At 57.4% G+C, this 23,424-nt stretch overlaps 1 protein-coding gene across 1 annotated transcript in view; it reads left to right on the forward strand.

The window, feature by feature from the left end:
• Positions 1 to 22,916, forward strand: part of HDAC4 (histone deacetylase 4) — a 176,275-nt gene extending 153,359 nt beyond the window's left edge. Inside the window, exons 18-27 of the mRNA XM_087819475.1 lie at positions 3,408 to 3,515; positions 5,785 to 5,840; positions 7,745 to 7,832; positions 9,726 to 9,845; positions 10,556 to 10,653; positions 15,155 to 15,273; positions 16,882 to 17,015; positions 20,632 to 20,716; positions 21,284 to 21,425; positions 21,784 to 22,916. Coding sequence (XP_087675601.1) covers positions 3,408 to 3,515; positions 5,785 to 5,840; positions 7,745 to 7,832; positions 9,726 to 9,845; positions 10,556 to 10,653; positions 15,155 to 15,273; positions 16,882 to 17,015; positions 20,632 to 20,716; positions 21,284 to 21,425; positions 21,784 to 21,823 — 990 coding nt within the window. The 3' untranslated portion in view covers positions 21,824 to 22,916. The remainder of the gene's footprint in view (positions 1 to 3,407; positions 3,516 to 5,784; positions 5,841 to 7,744; positions 7,833 to 9,725; positions 9,846 to 10,555; positions 10,654 to 15,154; positions 15,274 to 16,881; positions 17,016 to 20,631; positions 20,717 to 21,283; positions 21,426 to 21,783) is intronic.
• Positions 22,917 to 23,424: the final 508 nt, after the last annotated feature.

A 23,424-nucleotide genomic window follows, 5' to 3' on the forward strand; every position in this document is an offset into this window, starting at 1 on the left:
CGCTCTCCAGAGTGGATAATGGCTGCCAGGTGTTTTCCATAAACGGGCTGGCAGCCGGGCTGCCCACTGCTCACACATGTGACTTCAAAGGCCCCGTGAGCCTGTAAGCGTTTGATGACTGGACTCGGGCACCTTCCTGGATAGGGTCGTCTGCCAGCCTCGGCTCATCTTAGGAAACAGGATCAGGTGTGCGGGCTGGTGTCCTAGCTGCAGACCGAAGTCCGCTTGTCCCAACTCAGGTGGCAAAGACATTACTTGGCAGGCATGTGGGTCCTGTCCCAATTTCCAACCCCAAGCCCCAGTGGAGCTCGGAGTGTAGAACTGTGATATTCAGGGGCCACGAGAAGTTCGCAAAGCTGCGGGCTGGGTGTGTTCACTGCTTTTCCAACAGGGACAATGCCTTTAAGCAGGTCTGGTCAGGGAGACATTTAGGGGGCTGCGTATTAACGTGGGCGTTGAACTGGGAGGACTTTCTGGTGTGGGTGCAGCCTCCCTCAGTGCAGGGAAGGTTGGGTCTCCAGCCAGGGCCTCATTAATAAGAAGGGGTTCCCAGCCCCCACCCACTTGGATGAAGGAGGGTGGGGGGGGAAACAGAGCTGCAGTTTTGGTGAGGCCATGCCTCCTTCCGGCGAACTGCTGGCCATGAAGCCCTGGCGGCCCGGGAAACGACCAAATGGACAACAAAGCCATCAGCTGAAACTGCACAGGGGCCGGGTGTGTGTGTAATTACAGATCGCGGGTGAGGCCCCAGGTCTGGATTCTGTTATGGAAATGAAACAAAATTGTTTTCTTCCTGAGTCTTTACAAAAATCGCTGCTTTGAAAATTACCTCGTCAGAAAGGGAGTCGGCAGTGTTCATTCATCCACCAGGCCTCCTAGAGCTGCCTCATTCTGAATCGCAAGTAGGCTGCAGTCTCTTAATTCAGGGCAAATTTCTGGCCAGACTTGAAAAGGTTTGGATTCGCACAGCCCTGCAGCCAGCACCGGCAAGGCAGGACTTATAATTTGCAAATGAAAGCTGAGTAGGACCTCGAGCCAGGCGCCCCTCCCCAGTGTGAGTCCAGATCTGACCGCAGGCTGACCAGCGCCCAGCTCACATCCAGGCACCGGATACTCTCCAGCCGGATACGGAGATCCCTCCGCATGGGCTGGGAGAGGGGAGCCTGTGGGGAAATTAGCTGAAAGTGTGAACCACAGGGCATGTCTTTCCATTGTTTCCATAATTACCTGTACGAGGAAGGCAGAGCCCACCATGCAGCCCCCTGCCCAGGCTCTCAGTGAGTCGCTGGTGCAGCCGCAGCCTCCTGGGCCTGAGACTCCTCCCACATCAGGGACCAGCCCCGGAGGGCGTCAGGAAGCCCAGCAGACCCTGGGGGCCCCGGTGTGGGTGATGAAGCAGTGAGGAGTGGCTGCTGGGTCTTTCCTGAGTTACTTCAAGTTAACATTTAGGGTCTAACTCCTCCTTCCTTGACTATTAGAGATTAAATTGGGTCACTTTTTCAAACCAAGTAAAAGAAACTGCTTTGCTCACCTCCCGATTGTTACAGGTCTCCCATCGACTTGGTGGGTCCCCTGCCTGACTGGCCTGGGGCTCCCCTGTCCATGCACCCCATTCCCTGTGGGAATGTCCGCTCTGTCATCGCTGTAGGGAAGTGTGCAGTGGTCCTGCCCCTGAATTAATAGTTGCAGGGCCACCTCCCTACAGGCCCCCTGTCCAAGCCTTGCTCCTTTCCGGAACCTCATGCTTCTGGAACTTGAGACTGTGGCCCCACCAGCCCAGGCCGGTCCACGAGGCTGCCAGCCAGCAGCTGGAGGGCCGGCCCTGAAGCAATGGCAGGTCCTAGGGTCCTGAGGTGGGGCTGGGGGCTGTCCCTGGCTCTGGGCAGGTGTTACAGGACCCAGGGTGGGCAGGAGAGCAGAGCACAGACCTTCAGAGCTCACGGCATGTTGGTTCACTCTCCCTCCTGCACTGGTTACTTGGCCCTAAAGCCCAAATCTTCGCCTGTAGAAGAGAAATAACCTGAGTGGATTTGCTCAAACTGCCTTCGGCCCTCAGAGGAGTAGCCTCAGGGCTGGCCCGCCCGCGGCAGTGGCATCCTCCTGGAGCCACAGGCAGCTGGCTGGTGGCTGCCCTGCTGGCTCTCGGGCAAGGCTGTCACCTTCAATTTTGCTGAGGCTGGTCCGCAACCGAGGCTTGGTGCAGACAGCTGGGTCCGATGGTGCCTGTGACGGCAGAGCAGTGTGACCTAGAACCAAGCCGAGCCTTAGAAGTCGAGTGTCAAAGTTGGGGGGGGGTGCACAACATTCTCTAACATTTGGAAACTTTAAAGAACATCGATGTTCGGCCATTGTGAGAATAACCCTCATGGGGCAGCACACAGGCTGTGACTTGAATGCCTCGGACACGCATTTTACTTTAAGTCGTCTGGCTTTGGAGACACAGCTTCAAGGCTTCCTTGAGAGAAGTCCACCTGCCTCCATGATGGTCAGAGGTGTTGTCGGAGGGGCAGGAGCCTGTGCCCTGCACTCACCTGCCGGGAGGGGCAGGCCCATTTGCAGCAGCGCCTCTGTGTGCAGCTGCTGGGCTGTCTCAAGTCCCAGAGCCCCCAGCGCTCGGGAGGGGAGCTTGGGGAGGAGAGTCCTCACAGACTCCAGATGCTGTTAAAGGCAGACAGTCCTGTTACCTCACAGCTCAGACCTTCACTGGGCTGCGTCCCCCAGTAGGGCAGCAGGATGTGTGGCCGAGGCTCCTGTGGACGGGGCTCAGCGCCCTTGAGCAGCACCCAGGGGCTACCTGCTTCATCCTGGCCCTAGCCAGGGCTTAAGAAATCTCAATAAGCCAACACAGGTAAATCCCTGACGTGTCTGTGCCACACACACGTTGTTTGCAGTGGAGCAGCGAACAGGCAGACGTGCCATCACCTGAGCAGAGGGTGGCGCACAGTCCACCAGGATGTTCCCAGAGACCGTCCCTTCCCTGGCCCCACTCCATGCCTCCATCCCTGTGCCATGTATCCAGTATTCGGTGCTTCTGATTAAATTCAGCACAAAATAAGGTCGTAATTTGGATAGACCTCTAATTTTCAGATTTCATTTTGCTAATTATTAGGATAACTCAACTGCAGTTGGAGTAAAAAAAAAAAAGCAGGAGCTGACTAGGTGGCCTTGATGTGGTCACTCAGCTTCAGGTGTGTCAGAGCACCTGCGGAAATAGTGACGCTCCCCCAGGGTGAGCCCGGCACGCTGCTGGTGCAGCCTCTGGTCTCCTTGCTCAGGGTTTTTGGCTCATCTTCAGGAACCGGCGGGTACGTTCTGTGATGTGCGAGGAGGAGACAGGCTGTGGTGCGAGGCTTTGCTTCCGAGGCAGCGCCCAGGTGAGGTCTCACGGCTGCGTGTTGCTTCCGCAGGTGGACAGCGACACCATATGGAACGAGGTGCACTCGTCTGGGGCTGCCCGCCTGGCTGTGGGCTGCGTGGTGGAGCTGGTCTTCAAGGTCGCCACCGGGGAACTGAAGGTCAGTGAGCACGCAGTGGAGATGGGCTCCTAGCAGGAACCTGCCTGGACATTTCTGGGGGACGGGAGTACAGCCACTGCGACTCCCCCTCTAGACAGGCACTACGAGGCACAGAGAGGGGACCCTGTTCTGTCAGCCACTGTGAATCAAGGGGACATTTCCCACATCTGTGAAAACATCGCGTAGCCGTCCTCAGGGTCGTGGGCCCACATTTATGACCTTGAAAATATCTGGCTTGGTAGGTCAGCTGGGTTCTTGCAGCCGCTTTCGCATGCTCTCTGGTACGTGCTGTTTTGTTTGAAGAAAGTCTGCCTCACACAGACACGGAATTGGGAAGGGAGGGGTGTTTCAGTAGCTTTTTGAGGCAGTTGTGGATACTCATTGCACAGTTAGCACTGACTTCATTGGGACAGTGTTCTGAGTGCTGGAGGAGTGGGGAACTCATGGGGCCAAGCAGGTTCCCCAGACCGCTCATTTCGCTTGAACACTCAGATCTTAGCTCTGATGGATACCTCTGAGCCGTTTCCCCGGGTGGCGGCTCACTTGGTTTATTTTTGAGGAAGTCGGTTCACCAGAGTGAACAGCACTTTTTGGGCAGTGCTTCCAAGGAAAGCCAGTGCTCCAGTGGGGAGCACCCACACTCGGGTCAGGCAGAACTGCTCTCGGCCTCCGCTTCCCCACACGGACACTGACGGGGTGTGCTCAGGGTCAAGAGTCGATGAGATCGATACGTTTTACTGCTTCATAAAGGACATTCTGCCTTTTCCCCCAAATGTGTGGTAAAGATCACACTGCCTGTGGGTGCCTGAGTTCCTGCTGTGACTGTCAGCGGGCCCACCAGTGTATCTGCACAGTGGGAGAGGTTAGGGTCATTATAACAGCTACCCCCAGAGGGACACAGGGACCCCAGGGTCTGCTGTCTGCACTCTGAGCACCTCTGCACAGGGTCTGTATGCAGGGAGGTGGGTCTGCACTACTGAGTATGCCGGAGGATCTCACGAGAGTGTGCCCCTCCCTGAGGTGGTCTCTGTGGCAGGCCACACAACCACTGCCCACAGCCCAGTTGTGGATGGTCAGCTGGACCTTGGAACTGGTACAGACCTTGACCACATAGCTTCCTGTTGCTGGTGAGACCAAGAGATGCTTGTGGGAACCATTTTTATGCAGCATATGCATCACATACAGTGTATACATCCTGTGCAGTGTGTACATTGTATAAAGTATACATCCTGTGCAGTGTGTACATTGTATAGGGTATACATCCTGTGCGGTGTGTACATTGTATAGGGTATACATCCTGTGCGGTGTGTACATTGTATAGGGTATACATCCTGTGCAGTGTGTACATTGTATAGGGTATACATCCTGTGCAGTGTGTACATTGTATAGGGTATACATCCTGTGCAGTGTGTACATTGTATAGGGTATACATCCTGTGCAGTGTGTACATTGTATAGGGTATACATCCTGTGCAGTGTGTACATTGTATAGGGTATACATCCTGTGCGGTGTGTACATTGTATAGGGTATACATCCTGTGCAGTGTGTACATTGTATAGGGTATACATCCTGTGCAGTGTGTACATTGTATAGGGTATACATCCTGTGCAGTGTATACTCCTGTGCCGTGTCTACATTGTATACAGCAGCCACAGAGCATCTTTAAAGTGGACGGTTCTTTAAAGCATACCTGACCTAGAGGTCCTAATAGAAGGTGGGGTGTATGCGGCTCCCTCCAGCCTCTGAGGCATTTCTTCCCAGTACTGATGGGCTTGTTTTCCACACCGCCCATTCCCCTGTGCACTGAGCCACAGTGATAATGACAGACCTTCATGTCAAGGCCAAACTGGGGCATGACATCTGCCCCACAGCCAAGCCCCTTCCATTTCATCTGCATCCAGGGTCCCCATCAGGTTGCTTCCTAGGGGGACTGTCCCAGTCAGAGGAGGCTGAGGGTTCTCTCCAGCCCTCCCAGATTCCCACACTGAGCAGCGTCCACCCTGGCCAGCAGACTGGCAAAGGTAGAAAGTCAGGGACAACTTCCCCTAAGTAACTGCGATCACCTGTAGACTAAAAGAAGTGACTGGCTGTCTCCGCAATGCTGCAACCAGCCCTTTATCCTGTCCCTGTCTGTGCCCTGGGTGCCACATGAATCTACGTCCTCGCATGCCCTCTGAATCTGCTGACCATTCCATCTGTACAATGTTCTCACTGATGTGAAACCCATCTTTCCTCCCTGTTCCCCCCACCTGTCTCGTGTCCCGTGTAGAACGGTTTTGCTGTGGTCCGACCTCCAGGACATCACGCGGAGGAGAGCACGCCCATGTAAGTAGACACAGCGGGCCCTGCGGGCGGGGAGGGGCTGGTGTCTGACTCCTTAAAAGGCTGAGTTGCCACCTGCCCGCCCTCCTGTGCTGTGGAATGTGCTGTGTGCACCAGTGCCGTGCGTCCCCGGTCTAGCGCGAGTGACTAACCACTGATGGTTGTGGTGAAGAGATGAACTGGAGAAGGGAACAGAAGGAAAGGAATCCACAGAATCAGTCTAGAGAAGTCTTCCAGCTGTTAAGTTTGTTGAAAAAATTGGGAGAGGAAACTTACATTGAACAGATGAGCCCCTGGCACATCTTCATCACTGAGTGTTCACACCCCCTGCTTGTTTTCAAACGGCCTCTCGGGTAACTGCTGACAGTTGGTAGTGACGAGGTGGAGGTCCCAGGGTGGTCACCACACAACCAGCTCTCTGGACTGTTCCGAGTTCTGAATTCTGCTGGCTCCATGCACATCTAAGGTGGTGGCCGAGGTGGCACATGTGGTGTGTGAATTGTCCCCTGTCCGTCATGTTCGTGGAGAGCCAGTGACTGGTGCACACTCCCTGGGGCGAGGTCACAAGGACTTACTCGGTCTCAGGTGCTGAGCAGAGCACCTCTACTGCCTGGGGGTGAGGTGCCGGCCTTCAGGGCCTGGGAAGCACCCCAGTGAGCACCGTGGGCTCCCCACTGGGACACAGCCCAGTGAGTTAGGAGGAGGGTGACGTTGGGGCTGCGCCTTGAGGCATGAGGTGTGGTTTGTGACCTGGCAAAGCAAGGACTTGGGGACAGCCCTGTCAGGTGGGGCCAGGAATTGCGGGGGGCGGGAGGGGGCAAAGCCTTCTTGAAGCCACTAGACCATGGCGGGGCCACAGACTGAGCCATGATGCCCAGAGGATCCTCTGTCATTTCAAATCTGGAGTGCGGGTCAGAGTAGAGGCTCAGAAGGAATTGTCTCCATGTAGGAAGAGTGGCATGGCTATGGGTTGGAGTCTTGGCAACCTCCCCGAGAAGTCACTGGCTGCCCTATGGCCCAGAGCACTCACTCCAGGCCACCAGGGAGCAGGGCCTGTCTCAGTGCTGAGTGACCTCTCGTTGGAACCTCAGTGTTAGATATTCCGAGTGGTGAACTCAGATGCCTGCTGTGGGTGACAGGGCTGTTTTCAGTGCATGAGCTACAGCCACGCATCCTGGGAAAGGGGGTCTCCCGGACTGTAGTCTGGATTCTAGGAGCAGCATAGCCAGGCCGCTGGGCCCTGGAAATCCTGGCACAGGGAGAGCGAGGCTGGGAAGAGCTTTGTTCTGACACGAATTCTCTTTCTTGTCTTTTCTTGCTTTTAAATAACACTCTGGAATTGCAGGCCCTGGGGTGTCTGTAACCATCGTCGCCGTGTGGCTTAGAACGTGGAAAGACGGGCAGTGAGCAACTGAAAGAGGCCACGTCTGTGTTCTGTGGCCCATAGTGTCTCGAGAGGCAGTAAGAGTGAGATGTTGGTACAAAGTGAAGTGGATTTTCTGACAGGGAGCCTGACCTGCACACAGGAGGCTGTGTGTCCGTCAATCATAAGCATCAAGCAAGGTTCTCAAACTGCTTGATTGGAAACTGCATTCACCAGAGCCTCTTAAGACTCCCCATGGTTCTGTTGCAAGTTGTGTAAACAATGATCCAGCCCTAGTGGGTGTGGCTCAGTGGTTCACCGTCTCTCTGTGAACCAAAAGGTTCCTGGCTCGACTCCTGGTCAGGGCACATGTTCAGGTTGTGGACTCGATCCCCAGTAGGGCATGTGCAGAAGGCAGCCCGTCGATGCTTCGCTCTCACATGGATGTTTCTCTCTCCTTTCCTCTCTCTCTAAAAATCAATTTTAAAATATTAAAAACACAAAACTGATCCAGACCCGTATTTTTCCTGCATTTCACCTGCAGGGGCTTCTGCTACTTCAATTCTGTGGCCGTGGCAGCCAAGCTTCTCCAGCAAAGACTGCATGTGAGCAAGACACTCATCGTGGACTGGGTAAGGGGCCACTGTCCCCAGGCAGGGCTGGGACAGGGCCAGTGGACTGGGTAAGGGGCTGTGCTCCCCTGGGCAGGGCTGGGACAGGACCAGTGGACTGGGTAAGGGGCTGTGCTCCCCTGGGCAGGGCTAGGGGAGCTGTGATTCCCGCAGGAAGACAGTGACTGTGTGGAGGGAGGTGGCAGGCATTTCTGCCTCCTCACACATTTAGACTTGGGGACCTTAGCTTCTGGAACTCAAAGATGCAGCAGATAGGAGCCCAGACCTGTTGTGGGTCTGTTTCACAGCTTCGGCCAGCTGGTCCTGCCAATAATCGGGTTCCTGAAATGCTAGAAATGTGCTGTGGTCAAGGGTGACCCTGGCAAAGCCTGGCTGGGAGGCAGGTTTAGGAGGAGACGTGCTCCTGTACCGCGTGCCTCTGTCTGAGTGCGCCCACGTCACCCCTTCATCAGTGGGCTGCGTCGCTCGGCCTCACTCCTGAGCAAATGCTCCTCTTGCCTCGGCACCCAAGACCCATCTTCAGTCTCCTTTCCCATCTTCCGGCAGCCTCACACCCGGTGCCCAGAGGGCGAGCTCTGGTTAAAAACACCGGGACCCCGAGCTTCACAGACAGAGTCAGGGCTCTCATGCATGCAGTGGTCGTCAAGGTGTCCATAGAGGGGGGTGGGAGGGGTATTCTCTTTCGTGTTTATCGTTAATTTTATCATAATTCTGAAGGAAAGAATCAGGTACATCGGGCGGGAGTATCATTTGTAATGCAGAGTCCTCAGTGTGGATGGGAAAGACCAAACACAACCCAGGATACCCAGCGAGCTCCTGGGTGTGGGCGCGGCCATGAAGTCAGGGTGTGTAGGTGGCCGCGGCGGCATGACCAGCACCGCAAGTCACGGGCTCCAGCACTCCCAGCGCCCGTGTCCCTGAGCCCTCAGCTGCTCCTGCGGGGTCACCAGAAATGCTGGGGAGGCAACAAGTGCGATGCAGGGCGTCCCGTGGGATTCATGCGGCGCAGGGCTGAAGCCGTGTCCGCCACGCAGGCACAGCCGCAGCGCTTGGCGGAAGCTGGGGGCCCGACGGGACCTCCGGGGCGCGCTGCAGAGGCGTGTGCCGCCACGTCCCACAGGGCAGGCGGGGCACCTGCTGCCTGCTGCGCAGCAGCCGTGGCTCCTGGTGGCTGGATCAGGTGTTTGTTTCTCATGGCCCCTTGCTTACCGAGGTCCCACGTTTTCTACAGTGAGCACAGATGACTTTTACAAAGAAGAGAAAGATACTGGCGGTTCTCTGGTCCCAGTCGCTAACATGCTAGCAGCCCCTTGTGCGCACAGGGGCTGTGGAAGCAGCCCCTGCCTCCCCCCAGTCCCAGTGACCCTCACAGTCCGACCCGAGAAAGTGGGTCCTAGGTCCTGGAGGAAGCCCAGCCACCTAGTGTTGTGGTTAGAAGTGGTTTGTCGATTTAGTTTGGGACCTGGGCCTGCTATGCTGTGTGCCTTGTGCACCTGCCACTCTGCCCTGTAAGGTGGTCTCCTGCCATGTCCCAGTGTCAGGCACAGGGCTGACACCTTGTACTTGTGGAAAGCGAGCACCCTGGACAGAGGGGGGAGGCAATGGCTTACTTTTCACAGACATGGCTGGGCAGGAAATTAAATGACCTGGAAAATCGCCTCCAGGCAGGGTTGAAATGCCAGCCTTTTGTCCTTGTTAAAGCCTGCGGTCCGCCCTGGTGCTAGAGCTCCAACACAGGACGGCCTCTTCCTTCTAGTCCCTCGGCCCCTCTGTCCGACTCCCAGGGGACAGCAGCTGGCATCCCCATGCAGTCAGTGCCTGGTTGGGGTGCTGGGTAACTGTGCCCAGGGGACATCCTGGCCCAGCCCAGCACTGAGCCTGCTCTCTACTCAGGATGTGCACCACGGAAACGGGACCCAGCAGGCCTTCTACAGCGACCCCAGCGTCCTCTACGTCTCGTTGCACCGCTACGATGACGGCAACTTCTTCCCTGGCAGTGGGGCACCTGACGAGGTGAGTGGGGCCTCCCAGTGGTGGGGGACTTCGGGAGGAGGTCAAGGCAGGGCCACCTTGGAGATGAGAGGGCAGATTGCAGGCAGAAGCAAGGGCTGCCCACTCGTGGAAACCACAGGAGGTGACGAGGCAGGCAGCCTGAATGCCATCCCATGTGTGCACGGCGGCCTGATGTTATCTGTCATGCAAACAAAAGCCTGGAGACCGCGTTCCATCCCTGTCTGGGCAGACGGAGGTGCTGCTGAGCGGGAGCGGGGTGTCCCTCCGCGTGGCTGCTGTCCAGCCCCTCAGGCAGGCTGCCTGTGCTATGCTCTCACCCGCGGTGCCACACAGTGGGCGCCGGGGCCACAGGCCTGCCCGCCCTCTGAGCAGAGCCCCAGCCCACCCGCCTCCAGACCTTACTTCCTGGGAGGAAGCTGCAAGGGCAGCCCCGTCTGCAGCATTCGCTGTGGCCCTCGGCTGGTCTGTGCCTGTCCCTCAGCCCAGAGTGGCAGGTCCCCCAGGGCCCAGGGAAAGGGCAGCCCCACAACACCCACAGGTCAGGTGGGCCGGATGGGAGCCTGAATTTTGTGAAAACGTGCCGTCGTCTGAGTCAACCCGAAGGTTGTGGGGACAGTGACAGCTTGTGAGGAACACAGCCACAGCTCTGCTGTGAGGCCACTGGGGCCAGCCCTGCAAGGGCCTGACATGTGCTTCTCTCCTCCCCGCAGGTGGGCACAGGGCCGGGCGTGGGCTTCAACGTCAACATGGCTTTTACTGGTGGCCTCGACCCCCCCATGGGAGATGCAGAGTACTTGGCAGCCTTCAGGTAAGTGTCCGGGCTTCCTGTCCATGGACATTTGGGGACCTCACAGAACTCCACCCCCACATCCCAGCTCCTGTTTCTTTGACCCTTACCTTCCTTCATGAGCACCCAGACCCCTCTCAGGAGGACCCTCCAGCGTGCGTCCCCCCAGGGGCACCTTACAGAAAGGGCGAGGCTTGGGGCCCTGGGGCAGGGTCTCAGTTCCTCCTTCAAGCTGAAGGGGGGATCTTTGAGGCTGTCTGCTGGCCTTTGTCTGCAGTACCCCTGGCTGTGTGCTTTGGTTCCTGGTGGTTCCATGCAAGGTGTCGGGAGGTGTGTTAACGAGAGGTGCTCAAATCTGGAAGGCTGCAGTCTCCTGACATTGCTTTCAGAAACTGCTGTGAAAAGACAGGAAACAAATAAACGTCCCTCCTTTGTTGGTAACTGGAAGGGCTCCCCAGTCCTGCATTTGCCCTCCTTACTCTGGGCCCTAAACTGAGCCCAGAGTGAGTTCCCACATTTAGTGTTTGCTTTTGTCATCAAATTCTGATTTCTGCTTTGATTTGGGCCACACTGAGGTAGTTCCTGCAATGCAGGCGGCCTCCTTGTTGACTTAAAAATGGCAGAAGGCACAGCTCAGGGTGGGGCAGGCCCTCGGGGGGAGGAGGAGACTCTCATTTGCTGGTGAAGTCTGACCACTCTCAGCCTTCGTTAGAAAGCCCCAGGAGTTAGTGCCCACGGCATCTCCAGTGACTTTCTCTCCACCTCCCTCTCTGGAGCCTGAGGTTCCCTGAAGGACACACCTGCGGAAGCTTTGCTGGGGATTCTGCTTCCATCTCCAATGAGAACTGGGGAGGAGGGGTCATGTGACCCCTCGCTTGCCTCAAAACGGGGTCCTAACCCCAGTGTCAGCGTGCTTGTGGGGGCCTGCGAGGGAGAGGCCTTCGGTTAGCTACTCCAACGATGGGATGGGTCTGAGAACAGGAGCCAGTCCCCTGTGGGATCTCACTGATCACTTTTCCCTGTGGTCTCATCAGCTTAATTGCAATGTTCCTTCTTACTCCATCAGATATAGTGGAATTTTGATAATTGCTCTGCCTAGTTTAGGAGAGGAGGCGGCTCCAGGTCCAACACAGGAGGATGTGCTCATGTGCACCGTTAAGTACCAGCTTCATGAAGTCTGAACCCGTGTGGTGCCCCCATCTGGGCTGTCACTGCATGTGTGGAGCAGCCACTGGAGTAACTGTCCCCTCCCGCCTGAGCACCGGCATCTCAGGAGGCTCCTTTGGAAATGTCCAGTTGCCACCATGAGGGTTGTGAACCCAGGGACCAAGTGAATGTGGGTCCCACCCAGGGACCAAGGCACAACCTGGCAAACCTGGTGCAGGCAGAAAAGGCAGAGCTTCCTTTAAACAGGTTAGAAGGGGTGAGAGCAGGTGGCGCTCTTTCCGACCGTTTTTTCTGGCTGGATTTGCCGGGATTGGCCCCGAAGCCCGTGTCAGTTTCCTGGGTGCTCATTCCTGGGCGGATGGGCTGACGTGCCGGCTCCTCCTCTGGCGGATCATTGGTGGCGGGCGGGATGGGGGGCAGCCGGGGCCCCTGGAAGGCGGCCGCTCCCCTGCCAGCCTTTAAGATGAACCTTTCCCTCGGAGCCGCTGTCGACATTCTGTTTTAATCTTCTGCCAAGTGTGTACATGATGATACCTTATCAAATGAGCCTCTTAAGCTCAAATAGCTTCTTTGAAAAGGAAAATTGTTTCAGGGTTTTTTTTTATTGATTTTAATGTAAAATAGCACTTTGAAGTTTACAATTTATGGTTCCCTGTGCATTGATCGGATGGGGAAGAGGGTGAGGATCCGCTTTCCCCTTTCTTCTGTGCTGCTCCCCTGGGGCCCCGCGGACAGTGCGTGCCTTGGAGGGAGCGCGGTGTCCAGACCCCGCCTGCCACGTTGCATTTCAGGAGATCAAGCCTGCGATGCAGAGAAGATAAGGAGAGCGCCCTAATGAAATCCAGGAGCAGCCGCGCTTTCTCCTGGGCTGGAGGCTCGTAGGAGAAAAGGGGTCTAATTCAAACCAGTGGGGTGAGGCTTTGAAGTGGGCTGAGGAGCTAAGGGGGGCTGGGGCTGCAGGAGATCCTGGTGCACTTTCCTTAACCCCTCACTCACCTGCATCTGGCAGCCGAGCAGGTCCGCCTGTCAGCGTTGAGGCAGTGAAACAGGATTGTCCCTGCTCCGAAATCGTGGTTTGGATTCAGTGTGACACAGTGTCTCAGAGGTATCAGGGGACCTGCAAATCCCAAAGCAGTGACTGCAGTGGCCTAGCAGTTGAACGGCAGGCAGGTCACGTCGCCTTCCCTGCCTTCCAGGGGTGGTGTAAGATTGCGGTGCCTTTGACTTTTGTCACACCCATGGGGTGTGTTCTGCTTCTTTCTAACTGTCCTGTTGGGCTCAAATATCCCTGACGCTCCAAGTTCTCTCCGCGTCTCTTCAACATGTCTCTGAATTTTACCTGAGGATGTTCCGCAGTGATTTTAGAAGCAGAAGATGTAAGCTAGAAACTCAGAGTTGGGCTGTCTCGTGTTCAGCCGGCCTTTTACGTGCCCTGGGCAGTGGTGGGGATAGAACAGGTGATCCACACAGTGCCTGCCCCCTCAGGTGGCTCACACGGGGACCACAGGGCTACAGCAGGTGGTGTAGCCACTGAGACCAGTGTTAGGGGACCCAGGCGATCTTGCAGCAGCCAGTCCAGATGCAAACCCGCCTGTGTGTGTGTCTATGGCCCAGGGAGCTTGACCATGACCCTGATAGTCGAGTGTCCAGGGGCTCTGACCAGGTGACTGAAAACTAGCCAAGCCCCGTCCGATCCATGTTTGTTCCTTGGCCCTGATGGACGGTGCCTGAGGTGCAGACCCTAAAAGGCTTGTGCAGGGGGCGTCCTGAGGAAGCTAGTGAACTGCAATCCGCCTTGGAGAGAGGAAAGCCAGCCGGCCGCCTGCCATGACTTCCCAGCATGAGGTTCCTGGAGCGAGTATCTCAGCAGCTGGGACCTGCTTCTGTGGCAGATGCTCAGCCCGACGAGAATGGGTGGCAGCTGGGTCACGCGGCCCACACTCTGCTGCAGGAGGCGCCGCCTGGGGGCCCCTCAGCACCAGGCGTGCTTGTTCCCGAGTGGCTGGTCCTGCGGAGACGGGTGGTGGGTTTTCATCTCTTCTCCCACCAGAGACCCCGGGGCTTCTCGGTGGGGTTGCCATCCAGGGTTGCTCCGGGCAGAGGACGCTCTCTGGGAGCTTTTCCGGGTCCTTGGGCGAAGTCGGTGCTTTGTGGAGTTGGCTCTACTGACTTATGTGGCGGTTTTCATTGTGTGATAAAGGGCTCTGCTATGTGGAAGGGACCATAGCCCGTACCCGGTGCCTGTGACCGCCTCCCGCAAGGTCCTCCGAAGCTCTGAGTGAAGGGAACTGGGGCTCAGGGCTGAGCCGCTGGGCTTGGTACTGGGGGTGCTGCAGGAGCCCGAGCAACCCTTTGGTGCAGCAGAAACTGGGTTGAGCGGCTCCGAGAAGCAGACGGAGGAATTGTGAACGCTGGACTTGCCCAGCGGGACGGGCGGGGAGTCTGCAGAGACCCCCTGCACCTGTGGTCCTGCTCACCTCACCCACCCGTTCACCAAGACGGGAAGGGGGTCGTGGAGTCCGTGGTGATTAATTCCAAGTCACATAAATAAGCTTGGATGACAGATGCCACTGCTGGGCTTCCGATTGTAATAGTTACTCGGAACACAAAACACATGCTTACTGGACATGCTGACCTAATTGCACTGCAGGCTCCCAGGTGGCGCTTTTGTGTTAAGGAGTGTTTTTCCTGGTTTTTCTGGGTAGACCGTTTTCCTCGTTTCCCTGGTGTGACGTAACCCCGACCTCAGTTATCTTAAACGTGACCATCAGTTTTCCTTCTGAAAATCTTAATGTAGAGTTTTTTAACTAACCCGGTGCAGGTGTGCCTACGGTCAGTCATGTGTTGCTGCCCTGGCCCTCGGGGTGAGTGGAACAGGCAGAAGGGCTCCCCTGGGGCCAGGGCTGCTCAAGGGCTCTCCCACCTCCTCAGCTACACTTGGCCCTGGGCCCCCAGTGCTGGGGGCATGGCTGCCCACTTTGAATCAGGGCCAGTGTGAGGTGAGCAGAGCTGCCCACACCTTTGGGGAGGGCCCTGAGCAGCCCTGGCAGTGGGCTCCACTTCCCCTGTGGTGCACCTGGTGCTGGGGCACAGATACCTCACAGTCCGCAGAGACGGCCGCCTGCTGGGCCACCTGTGCGTAGCTGGCACTGAGCGTTCACACCGGGCTTGTTGGTTTGGACTTTTTAGATACTGTGAACTCTCACGTCAGCTGTCAGACTGGATCCAGCTCCCTTGGGAGCCCTCGGCCCACGAACCTTGAGGGGAGCTGGGCAGGTGCGGTCAGTGACCAAGCAGCCCTGCTCCACAGCTGTGTCCTCAGCTCCTCAGAGTCGCCTTCTCCTGCCCTTTGCAGAATGGTGGTCATGCCGATCGCGAATGAGTTTGCCCCGGACATGGTGCTGGTGTCAGCCGGCTTCGACGCCGTGGAGGGCCACCCCACGCCTCTGGGCGGCTACAACCTCTCTGCCAAATGTAAGTCAGGTTTGCAGGATCTTTCCTGGGACCTGCTGTGTCTGTGACCAGCTGTGCTCTGTGTCTTATGCCTTCCCTTCAGTGACCTCTCACCAGAGACATGACAGTGTGGGCAGCTCTGGAAAACAAAGAGGTCAGCGGATGGTGGGGACCAGGAGGCCGCAGGCACTCCCTGCTGGAGGTCTTGCAGTCCCCAGGTGCTGACTGGGGTACTCGTGCTTAGCTGGGAGCACGAAGGCCACCTCCGGGGTCCAGATCTCCAATACAACTGAGAGCTGATGGCTGTCGCCCATATGGAGGGGAGTAGCTGAGAACAGGTTCAGCTCCAAGCTGGAGAGAGCAGGGAGCCCCATATTATGGGCTTGAAGGGTTTGCATTAGATGACAGCCCTGCTTCTGCTATGGGAGGGAATCCTGTGGAAACCGCCCTCCCACCAGGCAGGGCCTCTGCTTCTGTTGTCACAGCTGCCACATCAGAGACCTCCTGGTGTAGGGCCCTGGTCCGCAGAAAGGCCCTGGGTGCCCCCACCCCTGCCTGGCCACCGCCTCCCACCACTGTGGTTGTCACAGTAGTCGAGGTCCTGGGATTCTCTGAGGGCTTCCTGGGGGGTCCCTTGTGCTGACCCTGTGGGTGCAGTTGGCCAAGGAGAACCTGTCTGTCTCCCCTCCCACAGAGTATGGGTCACCAGGGAGGAAAGAGGGAAGCAAAGGACAGTGCTGGCGTGGCCGTGCTCCCACCTGGGGCCTCAGACCCCCGAGCCGGGCAGTGCAATTTAGTGGAGAGGAAGTGACCAGGCTGAGCCTCATGTAGTCTTCACAGCAGCCTGGAAGCCCACGTCCCTGTTTCCACCAGAGACAAACCAAGGCTTTGGATGGTTGTGGCCTCACAGTGCCCACAGCTGCCAGGGAGCTCCCCCAGCGGGGGCCCAGTCTGCTGAAGGCCAGCTGGTGATGGGCTGCTGACCGGTGTGGCAAGGTTCTCACTGGCTCTTTAATAAATGTCAGGCTGTTCTGGCCGAGGGTGGTAATTATCATTACCCGTCAGGCGATTCTGCCCGTGGGAGGGTGACGTGGGTGCAGCAGAGGGAACATGGCTATTGATGAAAACCAGACGCTCCAGACGTGGCTGCCAGAGTCCTGGGGGGGCACATGCAGCGTTGATGTATGTGCCAGAGTGTATGTGTGTGTGCCCAGCACACTCACTGACCAGAAGCCCTGGGCCTCGGATGGACACTGCTGAGCCCCCTGCGGCTGCCCACAGCTGCCCTGCTCTGGGCACCCCTGCTTCCTGGCCTCTGGTCCCCATGTGAGAGCTGAGGGCCTCCTCCCGTGGCCCCTCCCTGCCCCCCGATGGGGTGATTTGCGGCATTATGAAATCAAAGCCCTGGAACCGCAACCACACAGATCAAGTGGGGTCCCGTCCAGATTCCACGACGGATTTACTGCAGTTGAGCCTGGCTTCCATTATGAGCGGTGGTGTGCCGGCCCCGGGTCTGTCCTGTGATGTGATGTGATGTGCTCTGGGCGCTTTGATCTGCTGCCAGCCGTGGCCCACGCCCACCCTGCGCCTGCCCTGCCCTCCACTTGCATCTCCCGTTTCCCGTTGCAGGTTTCGGGTACCTGACGAAGCAGCTGATGGGCTTGGCTGGTGGCCGGATCGTCCTGGCCCTGGAGGGGGGCCACGACCTCACAGCCATTTGTGACGCCTCAGAAGCATGTGTTTCTGCTTTGCTGGGAAATGAGGTAGGCACACCGGAGGCCGCGGGAGCTGCGTGCAGGCTCAGGCCCAGGCCTGTGTGGGCATTTATTTGGCTTCCCTCACAGTGTGTGATGCCACCCCCACCCCCACTCAGCAGGCTACACATCTGACACAGCTGCTTGTTTGTGCCGCAAGGAGGTGAGCAAAATGATCTCCAGGAACCCTTCCTCTTAAAACGAAGGCTCAGGATCCTGTATTTTGAAGGTGCTCACCTTGGTATGGGGGTCACCTGGAGAGGACTCAGGTTCTTCCTCCAGAGACGTCAGTTCCCCGGAGATTAAGGCAGGCTCCTGGAGGGGCAACACAGTGCAGGTCTCAGGGCTGGGGGAGAGGCCTCCGCCTCCTGGGTGCACAGACACCCAGGGCCGGCTCTGCACCGTGTCCCCACCAAGGCCACAGAACACGATCAGGGAAATGCAGTGACTGCACCAATGGGGCTCAAGGGTCTGGATCAGGGCAGGGGACTTTGAGGATTTGAGGAGAGCCCCTGGAAAGCTGCACTCCAGGCCGATGTGGGCCAGGGCAGGGCAGGGTGTGCCTTCAGGGAGGGTACGAGGTCCAGCCCGCTGAGCAGCCAAACTTCCTGAAACTAAATCCACCCACAGGTCTTTGGACATGTGGCTGCACCTCTCCCCTGAGCCCATCAGAGGTTTATGGAGCAGGTTCAAGACCCCCCACTGCAGCTTTTCTTGTTGCTGTGATGTCACACGGTCCTGGAAACGAGCTGACTGGTGTTTGCCGGGCTCGGGTGGGTGCCCTAGATCACAGGCCCGACCACATAGGGAGGGGCTGGGCCCCTGTCCCCTGCCATCCCTGGGACCCCCTCCCTCACCACACTTCTCAGTCAGGTTGGAGCGTAGGTGTCCAGTCAGGGTGCTGTCTCCACGTCCACCCTCGCCCCCCTGCTGGCCAACACCAAGACCACAAGGCTCCTGTTAAGGCCCATCTTAGGTGCAACACCCTTGTACATTCACTGCTCAGTGGGGCTCCTTCCAAACAGCGTCGGACCCTGTGGAGCTGAGCAACCGAGAGACCTCCTCCAGGAGATGGTCACTGGAGCCCATCCTGGCCATTCCCAAGGCTGCCTTCCTAGACCCCCAGCTGGGAAACAGCCAACCGGTCCCATGAGGCGTGTGGGGAGAGGTCGGGTGGGGCTTTGAGCAGGGGCTGCAAGCTTCCTGTGAACTTGAGCATCCCCCAGGCTGTGATGGGCGGCCAGTTGTAGAGAGGTCCCCGTAAGTGACACCGCACTCCGTCCTCGAGCTGTTCCCAGGCCACGTCACCCCGTAACTTGTATGAACTGACAGAAGGTGGGCTGTGGGCAGGAGGAGGGTATGGCCAGTGTCCTGCCAGGCTCAGGGGAGTCAGAGATGGCGGTGGTATTTGGAAAGCAAAGGTGAGGTCTGCACCCAGCTCCGGGCCCCACCCAGCTACTGTGACAGTGACCTGATGTGGGGCTGGGCCCATAGAAAGCTGCGTGTGTGTCCTCTGTGAGGGGAACCGGGCCAGGTGACCCTAGGGAGTGGGTACCTTGGAGGAAGGCTATGGCTCTGTGCCCTGCTCAGGCCAGTCCTGAGGAGAGTGGACTGAGTGAGCAATGTCCTTGGTGTGGGTTGACCCAGCACGCTCCCTGGGGCTGCAGTCACGGCGAGAGCTCAGGGCTGGCGGGGAGAGGAGTGGTCCTGGCTCCCTGCGAGCAGTTTTAACCACGTGCCTCGTGGCACTCGAGCCAGCCCCCGCTCCCCGGCCCCCTTGTCGTGGCTGGTGTTCCCTTCAGGCCGGGTCACAAGTAGATCAGAGGTCCCAGTGCCTCTCGTGTCTGGTCAGCTGGTTACGATGTGCTTGAACGCTCCCGAGTAAAACGCCAGGTTCCTTTTTAAAGTGTCCACAGAATTTCATGTGCTCTTTCTTCACATAAAACAATCTCCTCCCTTTTTTGCCAAAGTTAAAAGGCAACCGACTTATGTATTTAAACCGCCCTAAACCTTTTGATTCTTCTAGTTACTTTAAAATAACAATAGAGACCTGAGCTTTCGACCGACGCCTGTCCCCACTTCCCAGCGCGCTCACTTACACACATCAAAACGCAGGAAGCGCAGGTTTATCAAGGCCTCTTAAAATCTTTTTAATGCAAAAAAGTTGGACGGAGCCCCGCTCCTCTGCCCCGTGTGGCCTTTGATGAGGTTGATGTATGGCGTGTTGGACGACTTGGCGCACACAGCGGGCGGACAGCTGTGGCCAGTGCGGCCGCCAGGCAGGGTGGCTCTGGGGGGCGTTAGGCAGGGGCAGGGCCTACGGCCGGAGAGCAGCCTGGCCGCCGAGGTCCGTGCTGCTCCCAAGAGCCGTTTATGTGGCGGTTCTGCTTCGTATGTGACGGTCGGTGACCACTGACCGTGAAGAGTCTCATAGACGTGTTTCAGGAGCGTTGCGGACAGCGCACAGGGCGTGGGCAGGCAGGTGCTGTTTCTTCCCGCTTCCCCCTTCCCTTTGGCCTCACTGACTGGTGTCGCTGCTGGCGGCCGGCCCGTCTGTCTGGCCGTCCTGCGCCTGTGCTGTGTCCCTTGCTCCTCGCTTGTGGCTTCTCAGGCTGCCGGATGGTTCTTCCCCCACACAGCCGCTTCCCTTGGGAAGGACGGTGTGCGACCCTCCCAGGGTGTTGCTCTAAGGCCTTTGTTTCACCCTCACTGTTGATGGGGGTTGGCGGGGCTCACGGCCCTGGGTTGTCACTCGGCACGCGGAGGGTGTCGCCCGCCGTCTTCCTGCTCCTGGGCCGTGAAGCGGCGCCCCGGCGATGCGGCTCCTTGAACGATTGACTGTTTCCTCCGGCTGCTGTGAGAACTTTCCGCAGGTTCACGCTGATGTGCCTGGATGTGGGTTTCCTTGTAATTTGTCGTCGTGGGTCCTGACCCCTCCTGAGCTGAGGGTCAATGCACTGGTCAGACCTGGACACCCTCAGCGTGGGCCCTGTGATAAGGGCCCCCGCCCCCGGGGCCTGAGGCGATAAGCAGGCACCTTCTGCAGCCTCAGCTGCACTCAGACCGTTTCTTCGGTAGCCGCTCCCATGTGTGTTCCTGGTCCACCCGCTGCAGCCACTCTGGCTGTCCCAGGCCTCCGGCTACCTGCGTGTGTCCCGTCACCTGCACCAGCACTCAGGGACCCACCTGGAGCAGAGGCTTCTCCTGTTCCGCTCCCTCCCTCCCTTCTGTTCGCCCTCCCCCATTACCGGGGGATACTGTGGCCGGGACGGTCCAGTGTCCTCATTAAAATGCCAGGCGTGTGAACACGTTATTTCCAAAGGTAACAGTTGTTCCCCTGGTCTCGAGCTGAGGTCTCACCGGCCCCTCCAGGACACCATCTGTTGTCCTGTGCATGGGGACCAAGTACACCTGAGAGTTTCCTGAGGAAGGTGCCCTAAGGAAAACAAGTCTGTTCATGTGACAAGAGCTCATGTGACAAACCCGAAGCCCCGCCTGGTGTTAGAGTCGCCTTCTCCTCAGTGTCAGCAAGTGTGCCCGAGACGCAGGACCAGCTGCGAGCAGCCGCTGTGACGCCCGGGTTACGGACGTTTCTTACTCACATTCAGTCGCGTGTCTTTTGCAGCCCGATCCTCTCCCAGAAAAGGTTTTACAGCAGCGGCCCAATGCCAATGCCGTCCGGTCCATGGAGAAGGTCATTGAGATCCACAGTAAGTCGTCAGGGCCAGGCCTCCCGTCTGGACACACTCCAGTGGGGGAGGGTGCAGGGCCCCCTATTTCCTAGCCCTGCCCCTCAAAAGGCAGGTCCTGGGGACCAAGGAAGCTGGCACACAGAAGGTGACTCTTGCCAGCGGGTAACACCTGTCTCAGGTGATCTGGTAACACCCCTGTTCTTGTTACAAAGCTCAGTTTGTCCTGGGTCCTTAGGATGACCCAAATCGTGGAGACTGTCCGACTAGGTGGGTGGAAACCAGGTCCCACCTGTGTGCCCTGCACGAGTGTTGGGTTCCTGGCCTCAGAACTGTCCTCTGCCTCATGAGAAGCCCCTGGGCACCAGGAAGCACTGAGAGGCTAACTCTGGGCCATGCCCATCCCTTCCTGCCTGGTCCCCTCACCCAGGCCCCATAGGGACACCCCTGTCATCTTGGAGAATCCATATGGGACCACCCCCCCCAGCACTGGGTGACAGGCCTGCTCCAGGGGTGAGGGGCCAGGGCCACGGAGAGCCTGCTGGGCCCCTGCCGTGGAGTCAGTAACCCAGGGCTTCCCTCGCCCAGGCCAGTACTGGCGCTCCCTGCAGCGCCTGCCGTGCACCGTGGCCTACTCCCTGGTCGAGGCCCAGAAGCGCGAGAATGAGGAAGCCGAGACCGTCACCGCCATGGCCTCACTGTCCGTGGATGTGAATCCCGCCGAGAAGAGGTGAGCCCCGCATGGCCCGGCCTGTGGCCCCGCATGCAGGGGATGCGTTCTGAGGGCGAGCGGAGGCTTCTCTGCACTGGCCCTCGAAGGGCACCGGGGCTGGGGGGCAGGCGTCCCCGTGCGACTCTAGAGCCCGCCAGTGTAGGAGACCCTGTGGACCAGGCGGGTGGTTCACCCTGAGCAGGTGGCCCCGTGACACCTGGTCAGGAGCCTGGAGCTGGAGGTGGGCGGCCTGTGGGGGAGGGTGGGAGGAAGAGGGCGGGTGACGGCAGAGAGGCCCCGAGGTGCTGTGGCTAATCCTCTGTGCGTCCTTTCTTCTGCCTTGTGCCTGTCTGCCCTCCCCCGGGGCGCTGCCCAGGCCCGAGGAGGAGCCCATGGAAGAGGAGCCGCCCCTGTAGCCTCGCCCGTGGCTGCGACTCGTGTTTGTCTGTCTGTCTTGAAGCTCTGCCAAGAAAAGTTGCTGTTTCTCTGCATCCTGCCAGGCGTTCTCGCAGAGTCCGCAGGCACCGGGGGCCCAGACCCCGGGTCTCACCGGGCAGGGCAGCCTTACCTGACCCGAGACAGACGCCGGGATGAGCAGATGCCGACACGCAGGGCACCGGGCCGCCCACGGCCCCGAGAGGGGCACCGCCAGGGGAGGAAGCCCGCGCAGCTCGCGGCAGAGCCGCCTGACCTCGTTGATGCGAGGGAAAGAAAATGAAAATCAAAGACTAACAACAGACACGCGATCAGACCGGTGCTCAAAGTCTGAGGGTGGGTTACCCACAGCTCGTCTCCACGCAAACCACTCACCTCGCAGCTTGCTTTTAAGAGGACGTTTTCCACGGCTCTGGCCTGCCTCTGACCGAGGGGAGTCCGTGGGGTTGCAGCCGGGTGAGGGACAGAGTGGACAGAAGCGGGCGTGAGCCTGCAGGAGCCGGCGTTGCTGCCTCGAAGCCATCGGAAGATGCGAGTTTGTGCCTTTTTTTTACTGCACTGGAGGGTTTTTGTGGCTGGGTTTTCTGAAGTCTGAGGAACATTGCCTTAAGAAAAAACAAACAGCAGGAAGGGACAGGACAGTGTCCTGGGCTGGTGGGCCGGCAGTGCCCGCGGGGCTGGGGCCCCTGTGCCGCCGCGGCTCCGGACCTGCCGCCCGCGTTGGCTTTATTGCTGTGTAAGGAGCGTGGACGTAGTTCCCAGAAAGTGGCAAATACTGTTGGGGTTTTGAAGTCCAACAAATTTTAAATGAATCCAAAGTGTTCTTTTCTCGTACGTCACATACCTTTGAGCATCTCCATCGGTTGAAGCATGACCTCGGCCACCTCAGTGTTACGGTTGGAATGCTTTTCATTAAAAGCAAGTAGCATGAAGTATTGCTTAAATTTTAGGTATAAATAAATATATATATGTATAATATATATTCCAATGTATCCCGAGCTAAGAAACTTGATTCTTACGAAATCTTGATAAAATATTTATAATGCATTTATAGAAGAAATATATATATATATATATATATATATATATATAAAATAAATGCAGGTTGTCAAGGTCCCTGGGAATGACCGACTTGCGAACTAGCCACCAGGTGCTTTGGGAAGGGGTGTAGTTTGAACTCGTGCAGTTTGGAGTCCAGATGGGGTCGATTTCGGATCGCCAACATACTCGCCACTGGCAACTGCCACAGGTTTGCATTTTGTTTTAATTATTTTCTAACGGCCCCTTCCGCTCCACATACATATGTACCTGATGAGTTTTTATAGCAAAGACTATAAATTTGCTGTTGATTTTTATATGAATTTTTCACAGAAATGTCCTGAATAAGCATTGTTTTATGAATTTCATGTTTTTTTCTCACCATTTAGCAGTTTTCTGAATGGTCATAATGTCCAAACTTTTCCTTTCTAAATTCTTGTACATTTTTTAACTTTCAAAGAGTTTTTTATTGTTTTCTCTCTTGTTTGTTTGTACAGCGACAGTTTTTTGTGGCGCACAGACTGCTGCCATCAGCGTTTATTTT

The sequence above is a fragment of the Miniopterus natalensis genome, chromosome 8 (assembly GCF_054644295.1).
Source record: "Miniopterus natalensis isolate mMinNat1 chromosome 8, mMinNat1.hap1, whole genome shotgun sequence".
NCBI classification, from domain to species: Eukaryota; Metazoa; Chordata; class Mammalia; order Chiroptera; family Miniopteridae; genus Miniopterus; species Miniopterus natalensis.